The sequence below is a fragment of the Girardinichthys multiradiatus genome, chromosome 11, assembly GCF_021462225.1.
Source record: "Girardinichthys multiradiatus isolate DD_20200921_A chromosome 11, DD_fGirMul_XY1, whole genome shotgun sequence".
Classification (NCBI taxonomy): domain Eukaryota; kingdom Metazoa; phylum Chordata; class Actinopteri; order Cyprinodontiformes; family Goodeidae; genus Girardinichthys; species Girardinichthys multiradiatus.
In genome coordinates this window covers 33,219,858-33,245,682 of record NC_061804.1, presented here as the reverse complement: position 1 = coordinate 33,245,682, position 25,825 = coordinate 33,219,858, and the positions used below count along the sequence as shown (strand labels likewise).

The 25,825-nt window shown below is 39.6% G+C and overlaps 1 protein-coding gene across 1 annotated transcript; it reads right to left on the bottom strand.

The window, feature by feature from the left end:
* Positions 1–1,424: 1,424 nt before the first annotated feature.
* Positions 1,425–24,309, bottom strand: scn4bb (sodium channel, voltage-gated, type IV, beta b). Its single transcript, XM_047378484.1, has 6 exons — positions 24,179–24,309; positions 23,703–23,966; positions 11,867–12,030; positions 11,551–11,770; positions 8,412–8,541; positions 1,425–8,204 (listed from the first exon to the last, which is right to left on the bottom strand). Exons 2-6 carry the CDS (start codon positions 23,773–23,775, stop codon positions 8,108–8,110), a joined length of 684 nt encoding a protein of 227 aa, XP_047234440.1. The 5' UTR covers positions 23,776–23,966; positions 24,179–24,309; the 3' UTR covers positions 1,425–8,107.
* Between the last annotated feature and the right edge of the window lie 1,516 nt (positions 24,310–25,825).

Sequence of the window (25,825 nt, the reverse complement as noted above, 5' to 3'; positions counted from 1 at the left end):
TGTTTCGGTCTGAGATTGTCTCACTCCTCACTGTCAGTTGTGAGATATTTGAGGGATTTCTTGCATGTACATCCCGTTTCAAGTCATCCCGCAGCATCTCAAGGAGATCAAGATCTGGGCTTTAACTCAGCCCAGGAGGTTTGATTTCATAATTATCATTGAGTTCTTGGTGGATTTACTGGTTTGTTTTAGTTCATTATCATGATGCAGGGTTAGGTTCTGCTTCAGTTTAACTTTTTTCTTACAGATGGTCTCACATTTTCCTCAAGCACACTGATACACAGCATAACTCATGGTGGATTATCTGATGTGAGCTGGAATAGTCGTACTGCAGCAAATGTTTCCCAAACCATGACACTTCCACCTCCATGTTTCAGAGATGGTTAGATATTATTTTCCTTGAAAGCTGGTTACTGAAAGCTCTGGTTGTTATTTTGTTATTCGAGAAGTCCTGGTCTTTGTCTACGTTTTCTGTGGCAAACTTTAATCTTTATGGTTTTCCTAGTAAGCAAACATCTCCTCCTAGCACACCTCCTACAAAATACAAACATGTGTAGTCTCTTTCTGTTTGTTCAGTCATGTCATATCAACAATGGCAATAGCCTGCTGTAGATGTCTTTTAGCATACTGCTTCTGCTCATACTGTAAAGTTGTTTGGGCAGCCAGACCTATGCATTTTGTCAGTTGTTTTGAATGTCCTTTACTTGTGGACTATCTTCTATACAGTGGAATGGCTGATTCTTCTGTGACCTTTTACATGACTCACCTGATTCAGAAGCTGCTATAATCTTATTTCTGACGGCATCAAAAAGCTCATTTAATCTCAGAAACACATCAGATTAAATGTCTGATGTATAAACAGGAAAGAATCTTCCTAAAATGCTTGGTAATCATGTTATAATCATGTGTGCCTAATCTGATATACTTATGAGAAATGATAGCAATTTCAATTCAGAATAAATGTGGGATTGGCCTAATTTATTCCTCTGCAGAAGTAGCTTTTTTATTACATTTTACCAAATATGTTGAAGTTTTTTTCTTCAATTTTGATCAACTATTTATATTCATTAAAATTCTAAGGACTGTTTCAATTGAATGCTATCCACATTGTAGGCTGTCCTAATTTGTTCCCTGTAAATTAATCTATAGGTTCAATTATGTATAGTATAATTCAAACATTCTGAAATGAATAATCAAAATAAATCCTCTAACAATAACATTATAGGATATGGAAATGTAGGGTTATAGTTTTAGTTCTTACTACTCCATGTGCCCACTTTTCTTCTGCCTAAAGTTTGTATGCTTAAAACATGCAAGATGTTTGCATTTACGTGCATATTCAGTTTAATTTACTTCTTTGGCCTGGAGGAAAACAGTGTCATCATTAACAGTGTACTCCAATACACACACCAGAACAAAATAGATAATATTCAAAACTTTATTAGTTTAGAACAAAGAGTTGATATGCATGGAAAAGATGTTGGAAACAGTAACTTCATTTAAGTGCAGGCCAGAGCATTACAGCTGTATGTTTGAGTCCAGAGAGCAGTGGTAGAGAAGAAACTGAGTCCCCAGGCTCCTCAGGTTCTGATCCAGTTCAGGGGCTCTGGGTCAAGTCTGCATGCCATCACCACAACTCACAGATCTGTGGTAACTACTGCTGTATCTCTTACAACACTGACACAGTAAATCAGTGGTCCTGCTGTCATTTGCATAGAGTTGCATGTAAAGGCGTTTACTGCCACACTCATTCAGACACACTGACGGCTTTATTAAAAGCTTAATATGTGAGTTTGTGAAATGCAATTCAAACAAATACCAATCTTTTAATAAAAAAAACTCACCCTCCATACTTTGGATTAACTCTTGCTATGAAATCTATATAATTTGGCAAAATATTTTTAAATGTTTCCGGTGTCACAGCACAACCCATAATGTTAAAACTGGACTTTTGGACTGCAGCCATTTCTCCTACTGACGGGTGAAGTGTCTCTGCAAAAGAGGACATTCTGTCTCATGTTTCTTTCTAGGGTCTTTATTTTTGAAGATCATCTTAAGTTGGCTTTCTTACTGGGAACTGAACAGATCTATGACCTAGTAAACAAGAGCTAACTAGCAAAGATCATTAATCTTCCTTAAAGTGACATTAAATACATAAATAAATAGGCTTAAGGGCTAATTGCTTTACTTTATTAGTGAATAAGTTTTATGTTTGATTAACTGAAAGGGTTGCCAGCAGTGACAGCATCCAGTGGTGGTTTAGAAATGGGTTACCCCAGGGGGCAATAGAAAGGGGGCACAGGAGGGTCATAAAAAATAATTACTTCTTTATCTTTCAGTCGCACCTTGAACATTCTATTGCTTCTTATGTATGTGCACACAGTACGGACTTGGCACAATTGTGTGTTGAATAGGTGCCCCTACCTTTTTTCTTTAATTGTTTCTTGCAATTTAGATGATTTTCAGGATGCATGGCTGTGTATGATGTCAATCAAACTGAGCCAAAGCAAATCATCCTGTCACCATTTATTCTCCCTTTAGCTGGAGCATTAAAGCTTTACCTTTTAGCCATGCCCAAACAAGCATTTTGAAGTAATTTTTGGATGTTTGTAACATGGAAGCAGTCACAAAAACGAGAAAATATAAAATAAAACAGAGCAGACCTGTTGGTAGTCCTCCACTGACAATATCACATGAAGTCTCTTTTTTGTGCTGTTTGTTTTTGTTTTTGCTGTTGCTCTTGCATGAACAATGTGGAGTACTCATCCGATTTTGATTAAACATACACAAAAATATACATCTTCTTAAAGAGTCCAGAATACCCGGTTAAAATATATTGCTTCAAGCAAGTATTTAAAGGTTGAGGCACAATATTGTTTTTCAGAAAACATCTGAAAAATGCATTTTAATTTACAGTACTGTATTTTTATCAACTTTTAAGGATAGGATGGAAGTTAACATGCACACTACTCTCAATTTATTGAGCTCAAGGTATTTATTTTATAGCCACAGGTATACTTTGCAGAGTTCGGGTCTCCTCTTGAAGCAAAGCTCTATTGAAAGCCTTCCTGTCTGGCACAAGCAGCTACAATGAGATCATCACCTTCCTTGTGTCCTTGCGCAGTATTCGTGAACTATAAACTATAAACCCCTCCACTCAGCCTGCTGTTGGATTTTTCAGTCATCAATAAACCCACTAACATTTAGTTTACAGGTGCTTGCTTTCTACATGCATGCAGAAGACAGCCAGGCCAGTCTTTTTCTATACAGAGCTGCAGGTAAGAATGTTTGTTCTAAATTAGAAATGCATTTGATAGTATTTTTTTATTTATTATTATCAATCCCCTTACTACAAACAAAAAACTGCTGGGTTATTATTGGGAGCCATTTATAAAGCTACACAGTCAAACATTGACAGCAAAGATAAAAACAAAATGGGGGTTATTTTCTCAAAGTCATATTTTCACCATGTCATTCATATATTTATAAATGTCATAGTTCCAAACAAAATATTTAGTTAACAGGCTAAATACTTAGGTACAAACTAAATATTTAGCTAGCAAGCTAAATATTTTGTTTTCTAACTTAATATTTATTTTGTAAGCTAAATATTTAGTTCCAAACTAAATATTTAATTAGAAAATTGAATGGTTTTTCTTACAAGCTAAATATTTAATTAGCAAGCTAAATATTTAGTTGTATAACTTAATATTTATTTTGTTAGTTAAACTAAATATTTTGTTTGTAAGCTAAATTTTTGACATGGAAGTTAATGTTAGTTTGTCAACTAAATATTTAATTTGGAGCTAAATATTTAGTTAGCAGCTAAGTATTTAGCTTGAGACATTTATACATCTATGAATGAGATGGTGAAAATCTGATGACAGGCTAAATAACTCAAAATACTTTTGTCACTTTTTGACTGCACCCCATAGGTTATTGCTGCTCAGACAGAACTTGGGTTGTTTAAACCAAATATTGGGTCAAAAACTGTAACCCTTTTAGGACATTTAGAGAAGAAACTAGAAGGAACCTCATCACTCTTCACAAAGCATAATTTTTAATTATACAACGACCTAATCAGACTTCTCTGAATCTCTTCCACAGGATTAAATAAGAAATGGTAAGATGACAAAAAGATGCTGTATTAATGTATTTAGTTTAAACTAATGACTTTAGTTCACACTAGAGAATGCCTTTGTTCATTTAGGATTACATTAGCCTTTTAACTGCTAAGTAATTAGCACTAGCTAGTGCTATGTCAACGTCCACACTTTTAACAAACAATCAGTCACAGAGTCAATATAGACAGGCTTTCTTTAACTGATATTTGGGTAGTGTTTGCCATCGGTGTGATTTTCTTGTTATTTAGCTGTTTCTTTTAATGCATCCGGCTACAAATTTAACATTTATCATCTAACACTATTGTCCTTACTCTAGTATTTTGCTCATTTGTTCTCAGTGCTTTTCCTCTCTCCTACAATACCTATTACAATTATATGGCAAATTAGGTGATGATGTAATAGCAACATTTTGGATGGTCACAAACTACTTTCATTAATGATGAGTTGGTAACTTCTGGTTTTTGGTTTGATAATTCAGACCTATAACCAAACCCTGGTGCATTTGATCAACCCAGCATTGGATCAGACCATATTTAACCCAGGACAGAGTTGGCAGCATAATCTTAATTGGGTTGTTTTTAACCCAGCAGATTTTAAAGTGTAAGGATGTGGTCTGTTCAGACTTGGATCAATAGCTTAATGGGATTAGCGTAGCTTGAAATTGGTTTACAATTAACTTCAGCCCTACCACTGCCAGTGTTACTATGAGAATATGTGTTTCTTAATGTATTTTTAAAAAATATTTTTGCATTTAAGCATTAGTTTTAAAATCTGGCGATGTTGCACATGCCAATATTGCATTAGTAATTTATTTGAAAAGCAGCATCTTCTAAATGGTATTCAGTTATTTAAATATTGGAGGATTGTCTATGGAGATTGTCTATCATTTTGATGTAAAAGCTTATTGTCTTGTAACAGTTTACTAAAGTTTTAATAACTGTTTTGCAGTTTCTTAGCTATCCTACTAAATACAAGAGTTTGTATGCTTTAACAGACACGTGTTCTTTTCAAGCAAGGAGGAGGAACGAGATGAAGAAACCTACAAAACTGAGTGTGATATATGCATTAGAACTGCTTGAAGCCCTCTTTCTTTTACTAAAACTAAAGAAATGACTAGCTTGTGTAGAAAAATACTTAATATCAACAGAGTTATCTGATTAAACTACATCTTATTAGTATGTGTGATTTGGTGTTTATTATATTATAAGGGTTTTCATCCCAGCTGTAATTGTATTGCATTTTCTCAGCCTCAAGCAATTCAAGAAAGACATTTTTTTGTTTTGACTTTGGATAAAGAACAGTTCATTTTTTATGCTTACACTGGTAGAAGCTACAGCCTGAGTGGATATTTGTTGGAAACAAATGGAAAACTGTGGCAAATGCAATACAACTTGTTTTTCTTTTTTACTCATGAAGCTAAGAATTTTAACAACTTACATCAGTTAAAACTCTCACCATTAATGACAAAATGAGGACATCATTTGTTTGTTGCTGTTACGTGAACAGTTTAAATGAAATATAATGTGGATTTGTTGTATACCAATTAAATTTAACGGAAGTAATTCTTACTTCAGTTAAACTTCATGTTTCTTGAGTTTTATGTCATTTACTACTACCCAAGTAAGATTTGTTCTCAACTGTATGGCATCTTCATTGCCCTATACTATAAATTTGACCAATACGTCTATTTAGTAGACATTTGAGCTGAAAAGGTAGCACAAGAACAGGTGTATTAAGGAGAGCTGCATTCCACCTTCGCCCCAGTGCAAAGTGGAATGCGTCTATCAGTAGGGCTCCATCGCACTTGACTAACTGCACCATCACATAAAAAAATTCATGACATTTATGTTCTTTGCGGGGTTCTGGAGAGGCAAAAGGGCAGTACACTAATAACTGTACATGATGGAGCTTGAGAGTTCCTTGACTGCTGTGTATCTGAGCATGCTGAAACTCCTATGATTGTTGTGGTTTGTTATCATGTTGGTAACATATCTTAGCCCTTGGTTCAGCCAGGTAGCTGCATGATTTAATGTCATGCTCTGAGTGGAGCAGCTGAAATCCTGTACTGCTTCTACTGCTGTGGCTTAATAAAAAAGAATAGCTCAGCAAGCGGCTGCAGGACGCATCTCTTAAAATCCACGGCAATAAATGCAGCATCATTATCACTTCTCCAGCAGGGGAGGACCACACATCTCCAATTGCATGTAATGGCTAATTGCTAAAGGAGATTGAGGGAAGTTTCAAGTCCCAGTTTGTCTTAAAAATATGTTTGCCAAACTGTCAATGAGGTGACAGCTGACAGTGACGAAGAGGATCAGAACGAGTAATTTATTACCAGTGATGGAAATAACGACGTTAAAATAAATGGCGTTACTTTTTTCAGTAACGAGTAACCAAACAAATTACTTTTTTCAGCGTAACAATGCTGTTACCGTTATCGACAATTAAATTGGGCGAGCTATAAACTAAAGCTATTCATTGTAGCTCATGTCATCTGTCGCTCACAGCCACAGGAGCTAAGCTTTTTTTCTGTGGTGAAGGGAAGAGTGAGGGGCAAGACTATCACATAAGTGATGATGATTGGCTAAGGTAGAGTATGCTTTCATGGTAAGCCAATCAGAGACAGTGTTCAGTTTACACACAAATCACCAACGCACATGGCAGCCTTGCTCAAGCAAACTAACAGATGTAAGCTGCAACAATGACGGGTCTGGAGGGAAAAATTGCGTTTTCAAAGTGGAAGTACAGACTAATTTGTTTTCCTTGAGGTAAAAGGCAAGAACGTATATGTGAGGTAAAGTACATGTCTATGTAATTCCACTTTATGCAACTGGCTTTTGAAATCTTAGATAAAAATCAAAATTTGTAGAAATATTTAAAAACAAAAATAGAAACGCAATAGTTACTTTCGCTGTTAACTAGTTATTTTTATAGCAGAGTAACTCAGTTACTAACTGAGGTACGTTTGGGAGAAGTAACTAGTAACTATAACTAATTACTTTTTTAAGGTAACTGCATGGCTCATGAAGACTTAGCTCAGGCTTCAAAGCACTTGCATGATCATTTTAAAGTGATGAGTTTTTAAAATTGATTTTAGATTGTGTGTCAATGATAACTTCTGTCTGCCCCAAAGCGCACAGAGCGCTGGGCTAAATTAAAGTTCAGGATGTAAAGGATGGTGGGCTTGAGAGTTCACAGTGCTCAGTAAAACAAATTGTGTTGATAAGCTGATGAAAATACTCCTCTACAGCAATGATGAAAGTGATAACGGAGGTGCAGAAACCTCTAATATATGAAGGTAAGTTCCTCAGATTGTGAGGAAATATCCTAGCTGTAATTTTTAAAGCAGTAGGGAAAACCTTATTTGACAAGTACTAAGATTGCAGTAGGTTACGACTGCCTTCATACTGAAATTAGTTTTTCCAAAGTAGTCGAGATCCAGTGACATTTCAAATTGTTTGAGATTATAAAGACCTTAGAGTGCTCCTAATTCAGTGTGAAGGGGGCCTTAATACACCAGTTTCTGTCTTATTTCAGTTTATAATTTTTGTCATGAAATAGGTCTGTTAGACCTGATTTTACACCTTCTATATGAATCAATATCTTATCTCATATACTAGAATCACTTGCTGCAATGTTTAGTTGCTTATGTTTTGGTAAACCACCTGAATAAGTTTGACTGAATTATCTGTGGTAGCCCAAAATTATAACTTAAGCTGCGAACAACATGAATGTGTACAAATGATGTGGACATTTTAAATAAATATGTTACATTCAATATTTGCACAATCTTAAGTTGTATATCATTTCCACTGTTATCACTTAGAGCACATTTGGCATTATTGTGTGCAAATGTATATTTTCCCTTTCAAATTTCATAGCCAGAGTTCTTAAATGAGACGTAATGACCTGTCAACACATTTCCCTTTAGTCTGCAAATATGACCTAAGTCTGAGTACTCTGGTTGTTTTACAAGCCCCGCCTCATTTCTTTTTTGGCGTTGGTTTAGAATCAGGTTTGGATCCTGAGAGGCCGTTCTCAGTGTTGTCGATCCCTGATGAAGATACAAGGCACTCCTTACTGCAGTAGTGAAGTAAAAAAGGAGGTCGTGTTAGAACTGCAGAATCACAGCAACTCAAAGGCAAACTTGCAGCTTTAAGAAAACAACTTCAGCATGTGTACATCTCAAACTGAAACGTCACAAAGTGGCAGCGGTGGCATGTGATGAAATAATATGAAACATTTGCACTGTCAATAAAATGCCAGGAACTGAAACTGAAAACTCACTTTTTCTCCTCAAGTTTGGCAAGAACAAACAGAGTAAGGTTCTTGAGTAACATGAAGGCCATCAAGAACGCGATGGTTCCACCTACAGCCGAGGCTATAATGATGGTCAGCGTGTTGTCCACCACCCTCACTGAAGACATTTAGCAAAGGGGGAAGAAATCTTTAAAAAAATGTAACTAGATTATTTGTATTCGTTTCATAACAGACATACAGTGCCTTGCCAAAGTACTCGGCCCCTTGAACTGGTCATCTTCTTGCCACATTTCAGGCTTCAAACATAAAGATATAAAATTCTAATTTTTTGTGAAGAATGAACAACAAGTGGGACACAATTGTGAAGTGGAATGAAATTTATTGGATGTGTCAAACTTTTTTAACAAATAAATAACTGGAAAGAGGGGCGTGCAATATTATTCGGCCCCTTTACTTTCAGTGCAGCAAACTCACTCCAGAAGTTCAGTGAGGATCTCTGAATGATCCAATGTTGTCCCAAATGACTGATGATGATAAATAGAATCCACCTGTGTGTAATCAAGTCTCCGTATAAATGCACCTGCTCTGTGATAGTCTCAGGGTTCTGTTCAAAGCGCAGAGAGCATCATGAAGACCAAGGAACACACCAGGCAGGTCCGAGATACTGTTGTGGAGAAGTTTAAAGCCGGATTTGGATACAAAAAGATTTCCCAAGCTTTAAACATCCCAAGGAGCACTGTGCAAGCAATCATATTGAAATGGAAGGAGTATCAGACCACGGCAAATCTACCAAGATCCGGCCGTCCCTCTAAACTTTCATCTCGAACAAGGAGAAGACTGATCAGAGATGCAGCCAAGAGGCCCATGATCACTCTGGATGAACTGCAGAGATCTACAGCTGAGGTGGGAGAGTCTGTCCATAGGACAACAATCAGTCGTACACTGCACAAATCTGGCCTTTATGGAAGAGTGGCAAGAAGAAAGCCATTTCTCAAAGATATCCATAAAAAGTCTCGTTTAAAGTTTGCCACAAGCCACCTGGGAGACACACCAAACATGTGGAAGAAGGTGCTCTGGTCAGATGAAACCAAAATTGAACTGTTTGGCCACAATGCAAAATGATATGTTTGGCATAAAAGCAACACAGCTCATCACCCTGAACACACCATCCCCTCTGTCAAACATGGTGGTGGCAGCATCATGGTTTGGGCCTGCTTTTCATCAGCAGGGACAAAGAAGATGGTCACAATTGATGGGAAGATGGATGGGGCCAAATACAGGACCATTCTGGAAGAAAACCTGTTGGAGTCTGCAAGAGACCTGAGACTGGGATGAAAGAGCTGAAGACTGCTGTTCACGAACGCTCTCCATCCAACCTCACTGAGCTCCAGCTGTTTTACAAGGAAGAATGGGCAAGAATTTCAGTCTCTCGATGTGCAAAACTGATAGAGACATACCCCAAGCGACTTGCAGCTGTAATTGCAGCAAAGGGTGGCGCTACAAAGTATTAACGCAAGGGGGCCGAATAATATTGCACGCCCCACTTTTCAGTTTTTTATTTGTTAAAAAAGTTTGACACATCCAATAAATTTCATTCCACTTCACGATTGTGTCCCACTTGTTGTTCATTCTTCACAAAAAATTTGAATTTTATGTTTGAAGCCTGAAATGTGGCAAGAGATTGACCAGTTCAAGGGCGCGAGTACTTTCGCAAGGCACTGCACTCAGAAACATAGAGCTGAATCTTTTATAGGATGGTTCAGACAGAATAAATTTTTTTGTATTTATATTTGTTAATGTCGCTGGACTCTTTCTTTCTTACTACTAACCAAAAACAGATATTTGAAATAATTATCTGTTTTAAAAATTCCTGTCTACCATGAATAGATTTCTCAGAGAACAAATTTCATACTATAAAGATTTTCATTGCTTTCTCCAGTCTGATTCAGTTTGCCATGTCAGATTTAACTGTCCACTTAAATGTGGCCCAGTTTACTTTATCTTGAGATAATAAATGCACGTTCTGGTTTACGTTCACTGTACCTGAGTATACATATTATTGAAGTGTCAAGAGAGCCCAAGTGACTTGTTCTATTTTTGTAAATTGGCCAATTTGTGTGTGAGATTATATTCGTGTAATAAATTATATATAGGGAAGTGTTACCAGGCAACAATCAACACAAATGGGACAGGAAGAGTAAAAAGTAACTATAACTAAAACTCATAGGCTTGGTATAATGTTGGTAAATTACGTAGGAGACTTATTTATGTGTTTATGTTGATAATAAAAATAAACATTTGATAGAAACTTTCACAGTGTATTACAAAAGTATTTACACACTTTGCCTTTTTTCACATTTTGTTACATTACAATCCCAACCTTCAATGTATTCTATTAAGATTCTGTGTAAAGTGGAGTAAAAATTGTAGGTGTTGTTCAAACATGTTGACAAATTAAAAGCTCAAGTGTGGCGTGCTCAGCCTTGTTTACTCGAACACCTCTAAATAAAATCCAGTGCAACCAAGTCCTTCTGTAGTCACCTAATTAATACAAAAAGTCCATCCGTGTGTAATTTCATATCAATATAAATCCCCCTTGTTCTGTGAAGGCAGTGGTTAGATCATAAAGTAATATCCAAATCCATAATCTAAAATTGAGTATGGCACAAATACAAACCTACCGAGCTATGACCATCTACCTGAACTGACAGGGAGTGCATTGATCAGACAAGCATTCAAAAGAGGCCTCTGGTAACTCTGAGGGAGCTGGTGAGATCCATAGCTCGGGGGCAGAATCCAATGAAAAGACAACTATTAATTAGGCATTTATAGAAAAGAAGAAGAATACAGCAAAACTGTGATCTTCCACAGCAAAACTGTGGAAGAAGGTGATCTTCCACTGTGGAAAACTGTGGAAGATCACCTTCTTCCACAACAAAACTGTGGAAGAAGGTGATCTGTTTTTTTTACAGATGCATACCAGACCTTTCAGATTAAAGCCAGTATATCTTTTTCCTTCCACTTGACAATGATGTGCAGGTTTATGTTTGCACATAAAATCCCTATAAAACACATTGAAGTTTAAGGCTATAATGTGATAAAATGTTTGGCAAGTATAAAACCTTTGTAAAGAAATTTATTTAAGCAAAAAACATTGAGGACTTACACTCATCCACCACAATAAGGTGGAAGACCGCACTGTGATTTTTGTTCTTCTCTTTTGGATTACGCCCAAAACACGTGTACAGGCCTCCGTCCTCGAAGGTTATATTCCATATCAAGATGGAGATGTTATTCTTATGATTCTTTCCTATAAACTCCACTCTGTCTTTAAATATATTTACATTTGGTTCCACGGCCTCTGTTGGTATCACAGCATCGCACACCTGATGGGATCAGCAAGCCGTCAATCAAGCAAAAACAAAACGTCCAAGTAACCAAAAGCTAAATGGAAATATTTCAAAGAAGCAGAACGTTTTTACCTTTTGCATTGTGCCGTTATCGTTGTATTGCCAGTTAAAGTAGAGGTCTTTGATGCCAATACAGCTGGCATACGTGCAAGGCAACATGACTGTGCTGCCGTTCACTGCTTCCAAGAAGGGAACTTTCCCTACTGACATTTCCAGGCCCTGAGCAGACCAAACACCTGTAGAGCAAAGACAAATACGAAGGGGTAACAAGTTTAATAACAGACTACATCATTTTTTACTTGTATTGGTCTGGTAATAAAGTTGGTTTCACAATACTGCAAGTACTCCTAAAGACTTCACCATTGATATCGAAAGGAACATTTGTCACAAATCCAGATGAAAGACTACTATGAAATTATGAGGCATTCTTTATAACTAAAATATTTTAATTTAAAAATTGTTTCTTGTTCGTTGCTTTGCTATGAATGATAAATTCTAGCTATTTTATGGTTTGCTAAACTTGTGCAAGAAACAAATCAATATTGGTTTGACAGCTCTCGACCAGGTGCTGAAAATGCACCAAGGTGCTCCGAGTGTTATTGAGTGTGTTTTTGGCTGAAAATAAAATTTTGCATGGCAGTTGCTAGCTGTAAGACAAATCTGAAAAAAGAGATATTAAGTTGAGAGTCATGACCAACCCCATAAAAACTGAAGAGTTGCACTGCTGCACTTGTACCAAGGTTTATAACTTTGATAAAGGTCATAAAGTGTCCTTGGATTAATAACGTTATGGACTATGCTTGTTTGTGCTCTGGGTAACTGTTAAAGAGAAGTTATTTTACAATCAAAGGCAAGACCTGTTCATTTTATCTGTTTGCATCTTCATTTATGAAAAATATAGTGTTTTTTGCTGCTGCTTGTGTAGAAATATCATTCAACAACCCACATCTTTGAATGGTTTTGTGGTGTGGGGTTGCCATTTACAGGGCTGGTACTAGTAGAATACCTGTCAAGAAAATACACCGCTCGTTCTTCTGAATCATTGATTTCAGGTGTTCTAGTCACTGCCATGTCCTCATATGTATACTGTAACATTCAGCACCTAAGGATGCAGACTGCTTCTAAAAACACTGTGAAAGAAAGGGTCGCTCTCAGGAGCTCAGTGAATTCCAGTGTGGTAACATGATAGGATGCTACCTGTCCAAAAAGTCTGGCCATGAATATTTAACACTACCAATTTTTCCAGTCAACTGTTAGGGGTGTTATAACAAAGTGGAAGTAAATGGGAATGACAGTAACTCAAACACAAAGTGGTAGGCATTGTAATAACACAGAGCGGGGTCAGCGGATGCTGGGTGCACAGAGGTGACCAACTTTCTGCAGAGTCAAAGGCTATAGAGCTCGTAAACGGTATGTGGCATTTAGATCAGCTCGTGAACGCTGCACAGAGCTGCATGAGACGGGTTTCTGTGGGTGAGCAGCTTCATCAAGCCTAACATCACCAAGTGCAATACATTGAATTCAGTGGTGTGAAGAACACCTCCATTGGACTCCAGGGGAGAGAAGACATGTTCTCTGAAGTGAATGATCAGGCTTCTCTGTCTGGATATTTAATGGACAAGTTTTTGCAGTTGCCAAGGGAACAGCAATCTGCCTGACTGCACTTTGTCAAGTGTAAATTTGATAAAGAGATGATGATGATGGTGTGGGGTTAGGAATTGGGGTCGGACCCTTAGTTCCAGTGAAAAGAACTCATCAGCACACCAAGACATTTTGGACAATTTCATGTTCCCCACTTTGTGGGAACAGTTTGGGGATGGCCCATTCAAGTCTAATGTGGATGTGCACCAGTGCACAAAGCAAGGACCAGGGAGAGATTAATGAGAAACTTTGGTATGGAAGAACTTGACTGGTTTGAATACAATCTTGACATCAACACAACCGCACACCTTTGGGATGAATTAGAGCAGGGACTGTGAGCCAGTGTCAGAGTCTGGGAGTTTTAATGTATTGTTTTTTGCCTGCTGCTAACACTTACTCACCACTAGATGCTGCAAACCTACTTGTTGAACTCATCATCTCTGGAAACCACCGTGAAAAAACAAAACTTTTTGTCTTCCCCATTTCTCAAAGCTCTCTGGTTATAGGTTTTCCATGGCTGCTCAAACACAACTCCCATCTAAACTGGTCAGAAGGTCGGATCGATTCATGGTCCACTAAGTGTTTATCTGTTTGTTTACAGTCAGCTGCCTCACCCATCTCCACCTGGGTCGATTCAGTTGAGACTGAGCCATCAGATCTGTCACAGGTTTGCGAGGAATACCTGGATTTAAAACAGGTATTCAGTAAATCAAGAGCCACATCACTTCCACCCCATCGTCCTTACGAATGCGCAATAGACCTTATTCCTGGGGCACCACTTCCGTCCAGTCATCTATACAATATTTCATGTCCAGAAAGACAAGCCATGGAAAGATACATCCCAGGGTCAGTAGCTCCAGGAATCATCCACCAGTCTTCCTCTCCGTTAGGGGCTGGGTTTTTCTTCGTAGGTAAGGAGGATGGTTCACTTCGTCCCTGTATAGACTACAGAGGACTTAATCAGATCACTGTGAAAAATAAATATCCTCTTCCCCTGTTATCTTCCACATTTGAACCAGTCCAAGACGCTACAATATTCACCAAACTAGATCTCCGCAACGCCTACCACCTGGTCCGGATACATCAAGGAGATGAATGGAAGATAACTTTTAAGACCCCCCTTGGCCATTTCAAGAACCTGGTAATGCCATTGGGTCTCAGCAATGCTCCAGCATTTTTCCAAGCCTTGGTAAACGACGTGTTAAGAGACTTTTTAAACATCTTTGTTTTCGTGTATCTTGATGATATCCTCATTTACTCCAAAGACATCACTGAACACCAACGTCACGTCTACTTAGTCCTCCAACGCCTCCTAGAGAATAGACTTTTCGTTAAAGCAGAGAAATGCGAGTTCCACAAGCCATCAGTCACCTTCCTGGGCTTCATATTAGAGGGTGGGCAGGTTCGCTCCGATCCAGAAAAGATCAAGGCAATACTCGAATGGCCCACTTAAGATTCTCACAAACAGCTTCAGTGTTTTCTTGGATTTGCAAACTTCTACCGACGTTTTATAAGAAACTTCAGCCTGGTCGCAGCTCCCCTAACCGCCCTTACATCAACCAAACAACAATTCAAGTGGACTCCAGAAGCCGACACAGCCTTTTCCCGTCTCAAGGAAAGCTTCTCCCAGGCACCCATTCTAGTGCAACCAGATTCCGCTAAACAGTTCACCTTGGAGGTAAAACCAGGCTGGGAGTTTTAAAGGCCTCAGGAATCTTTTGCAGGTGTTTAGAGTTAACTCCTTGATTCAGATGATTAGGTTCATAGCTCGTTTAGAGACCCTTTTAATAATATGCTAATTTTGTGAGATAGGAATTTAGGGTTTTCATGAGCTGTATGCCAAAATCATCTGTATTAAGACAATAAAAGACCTGAAATATTTCAGTTAATGTGCAATGAATCTAAAATATATGAATGTTAAATTTTCATCATTACATTATGGAAAATAATGAACTTTATCACAATATGCTAATTTTTTGAGAAGGACCTGTTTGATGTAGGAGACCGTGAACTCCTAGCCATTAAGCTGACTTTGGTGGAGTGGCACCACTGGCTGGAGGATGCAGTTCACCCGGTGCTGGTATGGACCGACCACAAAAATCTTGCTCATATCCAATCAGCCAAATGTTTAAACTCCCGTCAGGCTTGTTGGTCTATGTTCTTCTCTCGGTTTAATGTATTTTATACAGACCTGGAGATAAAAATGTGAAATCCGATGCCTTGTACCGCCAGTACTCACCAAATGAGTCCTCACCATACTTCCCCCCAGTTGCACAGTTGGTTCCCTAACATGGGATATTGAGAGCATTGTGATCCAAGCCCAACAATCGGAACCTGACCCCGGAACTGGTCCACCCAATCGCACCTATGTCCATTGAGCAGTCCATTCAAAACTCATCCACTGGTTTCATACATCCAAATTTTCTGCTCATCCAGGCACTATTCGAACCATTGCCCTCATCTCTTTGAGGTTTTGGTTGCCCTCTGTACATAAAGATGTGAAAGGGTATGTTAAAGCCTGTTCTGTTTGTACACGTAACAAATCCACTAAACAATCACCAGCTGGCTTGCTCCAACCCCTCAGCATCCCAAAAACACCTTGGTCCCACATCGCGTTGGATTTTGTCATCGGACTCCCTAGATCTCAAGGTATGACTACTATCCTATCCATTGTAGACCGTTTCTCCAAATCCTGTCACCTTGTGCCTTTCAGGAAACTTCCCTCCTCGCTCCAGATGGCCCAGTTGCTGGTCAAGTATGTCTTTCGTCTGGATGGCATTCCTCAAGAAATCCTCTCAGTTTGTGGCCCACAGTTCACTTCACAAGTATGGAAACAGTTTTGTACAGCGCTGGATGCCAAGGTATCTCGCACGTCAGGTTACCACCCACAATCCAATGGTCAAACCAAACGCATGAATCAGGAACTCGAATCAACCCTCAGATGCCTTACATCTGTTAACCCTTCAGATTGGAACACATATTTACCTTGGGTGGAATATGCTCACAATTCTCACATCTCCTCTGCCACAGGACTTTCACCTTTTGAAATCTCTCTAGGTTACCAGCCCCTTCTGTTTCCTGCCGATGAAAAGGACATTGCAGTCACTTCTGTAAATCTTCACATCCGCCGTTGTAAACAGGTCTGGCAATCAACCATCCAAGCACTCCACCGCAGTTACACTCCAAGAGAGCGGTCAGTCCCGTCCTTTGGCCTTCTTGACGAAATGGAAAAATAGGATCTGACCATCAGCAGTCGACTAGGGATGAAACACGGTGGCGGTTCGTTTCCTCAAACTCCGTGTTTTTAGTTACGTGTTAAACTCACGTCTTCGATCGGCAAAGTAAAATTTCTGGCCTTCCTAGTCCAGAAACCTCAGTTATGACTTGTTCGTTGGCCAACGAGAGAGAATAAATAAAGACTCCACGTGGGATCTCTTTTTCTCCAGAGGATGCTTCAGTTGCGTGGTAACCGTGTCAAGATTTCCAACTGAAGGCGGGGTTTTCAACATGGAGGCCTCCATATATAGCGCCCTGTGACGTCAGACTTGGGGCGTGTCATATCAGCCGCCATGTCCATGGCCGAAAGCACCAGGAGGCCTGGTGTCTGTGCAAGTAGTCCAATATTCAGCAACAAGTGGTCCAACACAGTTCAATATCCACTACCTGTCAAAATAAACTTGTTAAACTTCTCTCCTGTCTCCTGAGTGTCATTCTGCATGTGGGTCAAATCAGTAAAGAAAACATTGACAGCCAGGCCTTCTCATCCAACATCAATGTCTGACCTCATAAATGCACTTCAGGTGAACTTTGAGAGAACCTTGAATAACACTTTAATCTGAACAGTAAATAAGCTAAATTAACCAACGAAATGGAATGTGGTCATTTAATAAGTGCCATCAAGCTATCGGTTGTTTGTGTTTGGTTTATTTGATTTGTAAACAGTATTGAACTACAGCACATGAGGAGGCAGGAGGTGGTCTCAGTGCCAGAACAGTGGGAAAATGTGCCAATTAGATTTTTATGGATGTTGACTTATTATATCACTTGCTTTACACTGTTTCCTTTGTTTGTGTTCTTGTTTGTAATGCAGTTTTATTTAAATTGTGTTAAAAGAATGACTTCAGGGAATTAAACAGAGTTGTTCATTCAGGTTCTCTGATTAGCTGTCCATGTCTGTAAAAGATACAATGGTGTTGAAACACTGGACATTAGCTAGAGAGTCAAACATTTGTTTTGTGCTGGACATGGTTTAAAACTGCTACAGAAGGAGTTCTTTAACAGTTTTAAACCATGTCCAACATTCAGCTATTCCTAAAACTGCTATTGCCATTCATAAATATGGAGCCTCAGTAACATGACACCAACATGTCCTTGCAGTGACATTACTGTGAACAGCAAAGGATTCAACCTGCTTGTGCTTGAAAGGTGTAACTCTACACTAGAGAACATCGGGGTCAGGTGACTCCAGGAAGTAGCAATGATTAAATGTTGCCTTTACGAAAGTAAAAAAATAAAAGAAGAAAAGGTTATCTAAATGAGCAACTTTAATTTTTGTTTGATTTTTGTTTGCCCTCTCTTTTTTCTAATATTAACATGTGTTCCACTTCAACATTTCGTTCTCAGCATTTACCACTAAACAGTGGAATGATGTATGAACGTATGAAAGGTGCTGAGACCAGAGGAGCAGCCATCTTCTGCACTGTTTCAAATGTTCCTGTGATTCTGCTCTGTGTTTTGTGTCTCTGTGTTACACAAACAGCATGGTCAAAGTCAGCACCAGGCAAACATTACTGCAGCATCGAGGAAAGGCACAGTTAAGGCAGCCAGGGAGGTGGCTGAGGAGAACATTCTGTCCTTGATTATCTTATGGATTCATTTTCATTTAAATTTACCTTTAAAATCGATGTTTCAGTTATATATGTTTCAGTTTTAGTATTATCGTCTACCATATGCTGCTAAGTTTCTAATACCATTATTTAGCCAGCCTTAGTCTTACTGAAACTAGAGCTGGAACAAAAAGGGAAATGCTGGATGAATAGCATAAAAGATTAAACTATCAGAATAATGTCTGAGTTGGCTGTAGAATGACAGCTCTGCTACTGCGGCATCAAGAGACAATTTCTTCTCCTCCATCAGCCTCTCGGCACTTCTAGGCATTTTAAAATCCGCAGACTGCTGAGCTAGCAGGCTCTCAAGGTGTACAAAATACATGCACATCTTTCAAAAAGACACTCCAGGTTTTGTAAACCGCATGCCGCTTGTATGAAACACACAGAAGCGCAATTAAATCTGCTTGCAATTTTACACCAACTGATTAAAGGATGATAACATTTTAAGGACCTAACATATGATTTTAGTAATATTTTACTTCTTGCATGAGTTCACATCAATCTTCTCTCAAGTGGAGGAGTTCAGGCATCTTGGTTTTTTTTTCATGAGTAATGGTAGGATAACATGGGAGATGGACTGAAGGATCGGGGCCTTAACTACAGTAATGCGGGCGCTGCTCCAGTTTCTAACACAGACTGGAGCAGCGAAGAAGATGAGCCAAAAAACAAAGCTCTTGATTTAATTGTCTGTTTACATTCCAGCCCTCACTTACAGTGACCCAGATATAAGCATAAGAAAAGGGCATCCTTTGTAGAGCGGTAGGTCTGCTTCTCTTCCGCATTGAAGGATGTCAGTTAAGGTGGTTCAGGCATCTGATCACAATGCCTACTGGGTGTCTTCATTTGGAAGTTTTCTAGGCACGTTCCACTGAGAGGAGACTTTTGGCAGACCCAGAACTCGCCGAAGGGTCTATATATCCTCTTTGGCCCGGGAACACATTGGGATCCCCCAGAATAACCTGGAGAGTGTTAATAGGGAAAGGGATGTCCGTGTTTCCCCCCTGGACCTGTTGCCCACGCAACCTGATCTCATGTAACTGATTGACTGGATGGATGGATGGATGGATGGATGGATGGATGGATAAGTTCAAGATATATTTAGAAGACACCTGCACTACCGTATTGAATGCCAAGACCTCAGAACATTGATGTTTAAATCTATGAAAAGTTCCAAAGATAAATAAAACAATTTGGCATCTATAAAATGACTTAAGTTCCAACAATGTGATTCACAAACCCAAAACTTGGTTTAAGTGCACAGCTACTGGGGCAATTAAAGTTCTACCCTTGTCACCTTGTCTTTTTTTCAATAGTGTCAGATGACATGGTGCTAAACAAAAATATATCCTATACATTTTATACTGTATCACCACACAAGCCAGGCTGGCGCAGTTATTTTGGACATGCCAAAACATTTTGCCAGATGTGGCTCACGCCACACTATCCAGACATGCCATTCACCTTGGCATGCTAAATGCTAGAAACTTAAAGTAAAACTAAAAGCTCTATTTACTTCCTGATTAATTTGGCTAATAAGTATCTGATCACGTTGATGCATTGAAAGAGCATTGAAAGTTCTTTCTCATACGTTCAGCTGATTCTTCAATATGAAAAAAAAAACTGCCACAAGTTGAAGTCACATGTAAAGTAATATACTGGGTCCTGTCTGAGAAGAACCCTGGGAATCCCAGACAATTGATCCCAATTCATTTGCACATATGCTTTGATGCCTGTGTGTGCATCAGCACAGGAGCACATCAAAAGCGACACACTTACTTCAAGATGTGACAGGAGTTGATGTTGCCAGCTGGCATCCTGGAGTAAGCTGTCTTTAAAGGACATTCCCAGCCAATTGTTTCTGCCCTTCCTCTGCAGATGCATGTTGTACTATCTGATCTGTGAGATGACTGACTGTCTTTGCAAATAATAATTCCTAAAAAGACGGTGCTGTCTCCTGTGATTGACTCTCATGTACAGATATAACTAGGCTCGCAAGAGGGCTTTTATTCTAGATTTCCATAACACTGTCGTTTTTTTTAAATAAATATATAAATATAATGCTGCCCTGGTTTCTGGAGTGTATGTCAAATACACTCATTTTTATTGAATTCACAGATAAATTAGGTGAACTTCAGCATAAATAAGCTATAGTACATTTCTTTTTTCTTCTTTAGAAGATAAAAGACAGGGCTGAAAGTATAAAGTTAGCTAAAATATGTCAAAAAGCAACACATCAAGCCCCAATTTGAAGACATCCAAGAACACACGAGAAACAAAGTCAAAGGCACCTAGCAAGGTTACAAATCAACGTCTAAGGGTAGCGGACTCCAATGAAACAAAGTGAAAGACACTATCCACAAACTTAGAACAGTGGTAAACATTTAAGCACTGCAGGTCTACTTGCATTAGTTAAATGTCAGTGTTCCTGATTCAACAGTAAGTTAGAGACTGGGCAAAGATAACATCCATGGGAGAGGTCGAGTGAAAATCAAAGCTGACTCATAAAAAACAAAGGCCCGTCTCACAGTGGCCCAAAACATCTTGAGACTTTTTATAAAATATTCTGTAAATCTATGAGACAAAAGAAGAACATTGTGAAAGTTGTGCATCCCATTACATCTGGCATAAAACCAGCATAGGGTTTCAGAGAAGAACATCCAATCGACAGTCAAACATGGTGGTGGTAGTGTGGTTGTCTGGAGCTATTTTGCTGTTTCATGGCCTGGTTTTGAAGTGGCTGAATAAAAGCAAATCTGAAAATAAAATTGGGCCAAAATTCCTCCACAATAAAAATGTAAAAGACTCATTGCCAGTTACCACAACCGTTTGATGGCAGTTATTGTCAATCAGCATGGCACAACCCAGCTATTTGGTTTAGGGAGCAATTGCTTTTTCTCACATGTCCAGGTAGATTTGGACAGCTTTTTCCCCTATGTTATATTATATTATCTCGTACCTCGTCGTCTTCCGCTTATCCGGGACCGGGTCGCAGGGGCAGCAGACTCAGCAGAGATGCCCAGACGTCCCTCTCCCCAGACACCTCCTCCAGCTCCTCCGGGTGGAGCCCAAGGCGTTCCCAGGCCAGCCGAGAGACACAGTCCCTCCAGTGTGTCCTGGGTCGTCCCCTGGGCCTCCTCCCGGTGGGACGTGCCTGGAACACCTCCCGAGGAAGGCGTCCAGGAGGCATCCGGTATAGATGCCTGAGCCACCTCAACTGGCTCCTCTCGATGTGGAGGAGCAGCGGCTCTACTCCGAGTCCCTCTCGGATGGCCGAGCTCCTCACCCTATCTCTAAGGGAGTGCCCGGCCACCCTACGGAGGAAGCTCATTTCAGCCGCTTGTATCCGCGATCTCGTTCTTTCGGTCATGACCCAAAGTTCATGGCCATAGGTGAGGGTAGGAACGTAGACCGACTGGTAAATTGAGAGCTTTGCTTTTCGGCTCAGCTCTCTCTTCACCACAACGGACCGGCACAGTGCCCCCATTACTGCGGCAGCTGCACCGATCCGTCTGTCAATCTCCCGCTCCATTTTTCCCCCACTCGTGAACAAGACCCCGAGATACTTAAACTCCTCCACTTGAGGCAGGAACTCCCCTCCAACCTGAAGAGGACAGGCCACCCTTTTCCGGTCGAGTACCATGGCCTCGGACTTGGAGGAGCTGATCTTCATCCCAGCCGCTTCTCACTCGGCTGCGAACCGCCACAGTGCATGCTGTAGGTCTTGGAGAGGGGGCCAGCAGGACCAGGTCATCTGCAAAAAGAAGAAACGAAATCCACTGGTCCCCAAACCAGACCCCCTCCGGCCCTTGGCTGCACCTAGAAATGCTGTCCATGAAAGTTATGAACAGGACCGGTGACAAAGGGCAGCCCTGCCGGAGTCCAACATGCACCGGGAACAGGACCGACTTAGTGCCGGCAAGGCGGATATATTATATTATATAGTATTATATTATATTATATTATATTATATTACATTATATTACATTACATTACATTACATTACATTATATTATATTATATTATATTATATTATATTATATTATATTATATTATATTATATTATATTATATTATATTATATTATATTATGAAGTTTGATGATCTGAAACATTAAATGTTACCAAAAAAGGTAAACGTAAGAAATCTGTAGCGGGCAAGTACTTTTTCACATCACTGTAAGATCTTCACAATGTTGTGTCCCCTTACAAAACATAATTGCTGTTTCAAGTATTCCATCTATCTGATACACTAATATTTATCTTTGTTACAAAAAGTGAAAAATCGTCTGAGTCAATAAACAATATATAACACAATGTATAGTTAATATGCAAATAAAGCTGTAATGTTTTACCTTTGTTGCAGCTGCTTGTCCAGCTGCTTGTGTATGTTAAGGCCTAGTGTACAGTTTTTTGTTGCAGGTGGCCCGTGAAAAATAGCTCCTATACTGTTTTGTTGTCATATAAAAATAAGTGAACCAGAATTCACCAGGCAACATAAAGTCCCTTACTCATCTCATCATTGATTTAATTAAATTCACTTAGCTGCAAATGCTGGACAATCTGATTACAGGCTGTTTGCTGTTTTCCAAAGAATAATTGGTACAGAGGATATTTTTACCACATGTGTGCTGCATTCTAGCTACAAATAGGAGATTTAGGGACCTCTTTAAGAAAACTGAATTTCAAGGGGATGTGTGCAGAGGGGTTTAGCCTTATAAATATTTTTCTCAAAGTCTGGTAAACAGTTATTTTTTCCATGAGCATTTCTAAAGGAACAGATAACAAATATATGTACCAGAATATAATCCAACTATGAGCCAGACCTATATGTGAAATTCCGTGTAAAAGTGCAACATCCTCTGCTCCAAAAGTACATATCCGGATCAACAAAACACTCACACAGGAGTTCTGTAAAAGAGCAGGCCAGGAGTGCGTGCCGCAGCCTTCCTATAGCAGGATCACTGTACTTCACTGAGATTCCCTTTAGAGTCCAAACTAAACCAACAGGAATCAACAATGTGATCCAATAGCACAACAGTAACATTCAAGACATAAACTACATGTTGATGTGACTCAAACCTGATTTTTTGTGTTTTTTTTTTTGTAAAACGTCCTTGCTATTCCCTTTTTGGTTATTCATCTGTTTCCAAAATCTTTGGGAAAAAACGTTGAAACATATTATCTTTCATTGAAAAAATAAATGCAATGACACAATGCCTCATTCTTATTACTGTAACAGTCTGTAAAAGGACTTAGAATGAGAAACTGAGGTAAGAACAATAAAGTGTTAGGAGGTTCTTTGACACCAGCAAGACAGAAAAAACAAAGATGCTTCACATAACATAGAAAGAGGAGGTAAGAGATTAAAGAAAGACTTTACCAAGCAGCAATGTGAAGGCTGCATATGGAGAGCCCAGCTTGGAGGGTTCAACCCCAATCCACCGGACTTCCATGGCAGCTGGCTTTGTCCGAGGCAAATGGTGTTGCAGGATCCAGCCCTGGCTCACTTTGATACAGGAATGTCCTTCAGCTCAGCTATGCTTTGGAGATGTGTAGAATAAAATATGGAGGCTGAAGTCCCAAATAAGGCAGCTACAGTTATGAAGCCTCTTGAAAACCTCCAAATGAACTCATGTGGAAAATGCTGTAGATAAGACAGAGGGAAGAAGACAGAGAAAGAAGGGGAAATGGGGAAGAATGAAAAAGATTTGTCAACTTACTGCATGCTAAAAAAGCTGAAGCCCCCACGCCCCCCCCCCCCCCCCCCCCCCCCACCCCAAGAAAAAAAAAAACATTAAAGTAACAGCTACTTCTTTAACTAAAGGAACACACAGTACAGTTTAAGTTTATGGCTACCTGCTCCAGTGGCTGGGCGGCTGGCTTCACAGCTGAGTCAGTGTGGGACAGGACGGAAGCAAAGCGGCAAACTCTCACTGCGCAGAGTAAGGGTTCACACAAGGAGAATCTGCCAGCCAGCACTTTCACTGCAGAGACAGCCACATTGCAGCGCCAGCCAGGAGGAGAGACAATCAGACAAGAGAGATGAGTGGGGGAGGAGGGAGGGGGTTTGGACAAGCAGGAAGGCAAATGCCAATGCAGACATACAGGAAGGACACAGGGTTTCCTACCTGCTCAGAAGAACCCCAACAACCTGAATCATTCCCAGGATCATCCCTTCAGATGTTCCTCAACTTTTTTTTGCTTGTCATCCCTTGTTGGCTGCATGCCACACCTCCTGACTTCTCTGTTTGCCCCACTCCATCACCTGCCCCCACATCCTTCTCAGTTTCTTCCTCTCCACCAACACCCACCTTCACTCCTCCTCCCCTCTACCACTCCCTCCCCATTCTCCTCCTCATTGTCAGAATGGGGTGTGTGTGTGTGCGCAGACCCGAGCACCTTTGGCTTAGTGCTTTGAAGATCAGGGGAAAGTTCTGCAGTGCTGGGTTGGGAGGAGAGTGTGTGGTTCTGCTTCAGGGCCTTGGCCAGGACATACCGGCATTCATAAATATAGATTATTTTGTCCTTACTTTCACATGAGAGAATTACAAAATTATGAGAGTTAAAGCAGTAGATACTTTGTTTTCTTCTTGCATAATGCAGACTTTCTGTTGAGAACACCTTTCTGTTTCTAATCATAAGCAGCATTTTTATTTTCATGAACAAGAACAAATTATTTGATAAGTCAGTGATGTCAGTTGTTTATAGCAGGGCAGCTTCTTTCCATGTGGTAAATTCACCATCCTTTCAGTTAACATCTGAGTATTACTTTGTGTCTGTGACATTATTACTGCAAGACATGATGAAAAAAGTGCTGAGTTGAGTTTTAAGTTATGATTGGCCAACTTGTAGGCTTTAAAGAGAAGATGATTTATTTACTGAAAGTCAATGTTGGGAAAACGTTAAATTGGCAAGGTGGATATGATTTTGACTATTTATTAGACCACGGATGTTTTTCACAGAAAAGTTATTGAAAACTTCAATGTGTTTTTGTTTTAGGATTCTATGTGAAAAACCAAAATGAAGTAGTTAATATTTGTAAAGTGGTAAAGAAAATGATACATTCTTTTCAACATTTTTAATAAAGAAAAATCTAAAATCTAATATTGTTTGAGTGGTTTGTCTTTAAATTTAAAATTTTGCCTATTCTTCCTGCCAACATACCTCAAGCCCAGTTATATTGGATGAGGAGACTCTGTGATCAGCTATTTTCAAGTCTATTTTGGTCTTGACTTTGGGCCATTCTAAGAAATCCGTTGTAGCTTTAGCTGAATGTTTAAGATTCTTACCCTGCTGGACGGGTGAACCATCACATCTTTTGCAAGTACTACAAAGTTACTACAGGTTTGCACTTTATCCAGCTCCATCCATCACCCAAATATTTATTTGGACCTGAACACCGGATCTGAACCCAATCGAGATGGTTTGGGGTGAGCTGGACCGCAGAGTGAAGGCAAAAGGGCCAACAAGTGCTAAGCATCTCTGGGAACTCCTTCAAGACTG

What these genes read in the sequence shown, in the direction of transcription:
- scn4bb (XM_047378484.1), bottom strand. Translation starts at nt 23,775, where the DNA reads ATGGAAGTCCGGTGGATTGGGGTTGAACCCTCCAAGCTGGGCTCTCCA. An exon ending in AGCCTTCACATTGCTGCTTG is followed by an intron (nt 12,031 to 23,702) that starts GTAAAGTCTTTC and finishes TTTGCTCTACAG; the next exon opens with GTGTTTGGTCTGCTCAGGGC. An exon ending in CCTTATTGTGGTGGATGAGT is followed by an intron (nt 8,542 to 11,550) that starts GTAAGTCCTCAA and finishes AAATGTCTTCAG; the next exon opens with TGAGGGTGGTGGACAACACG.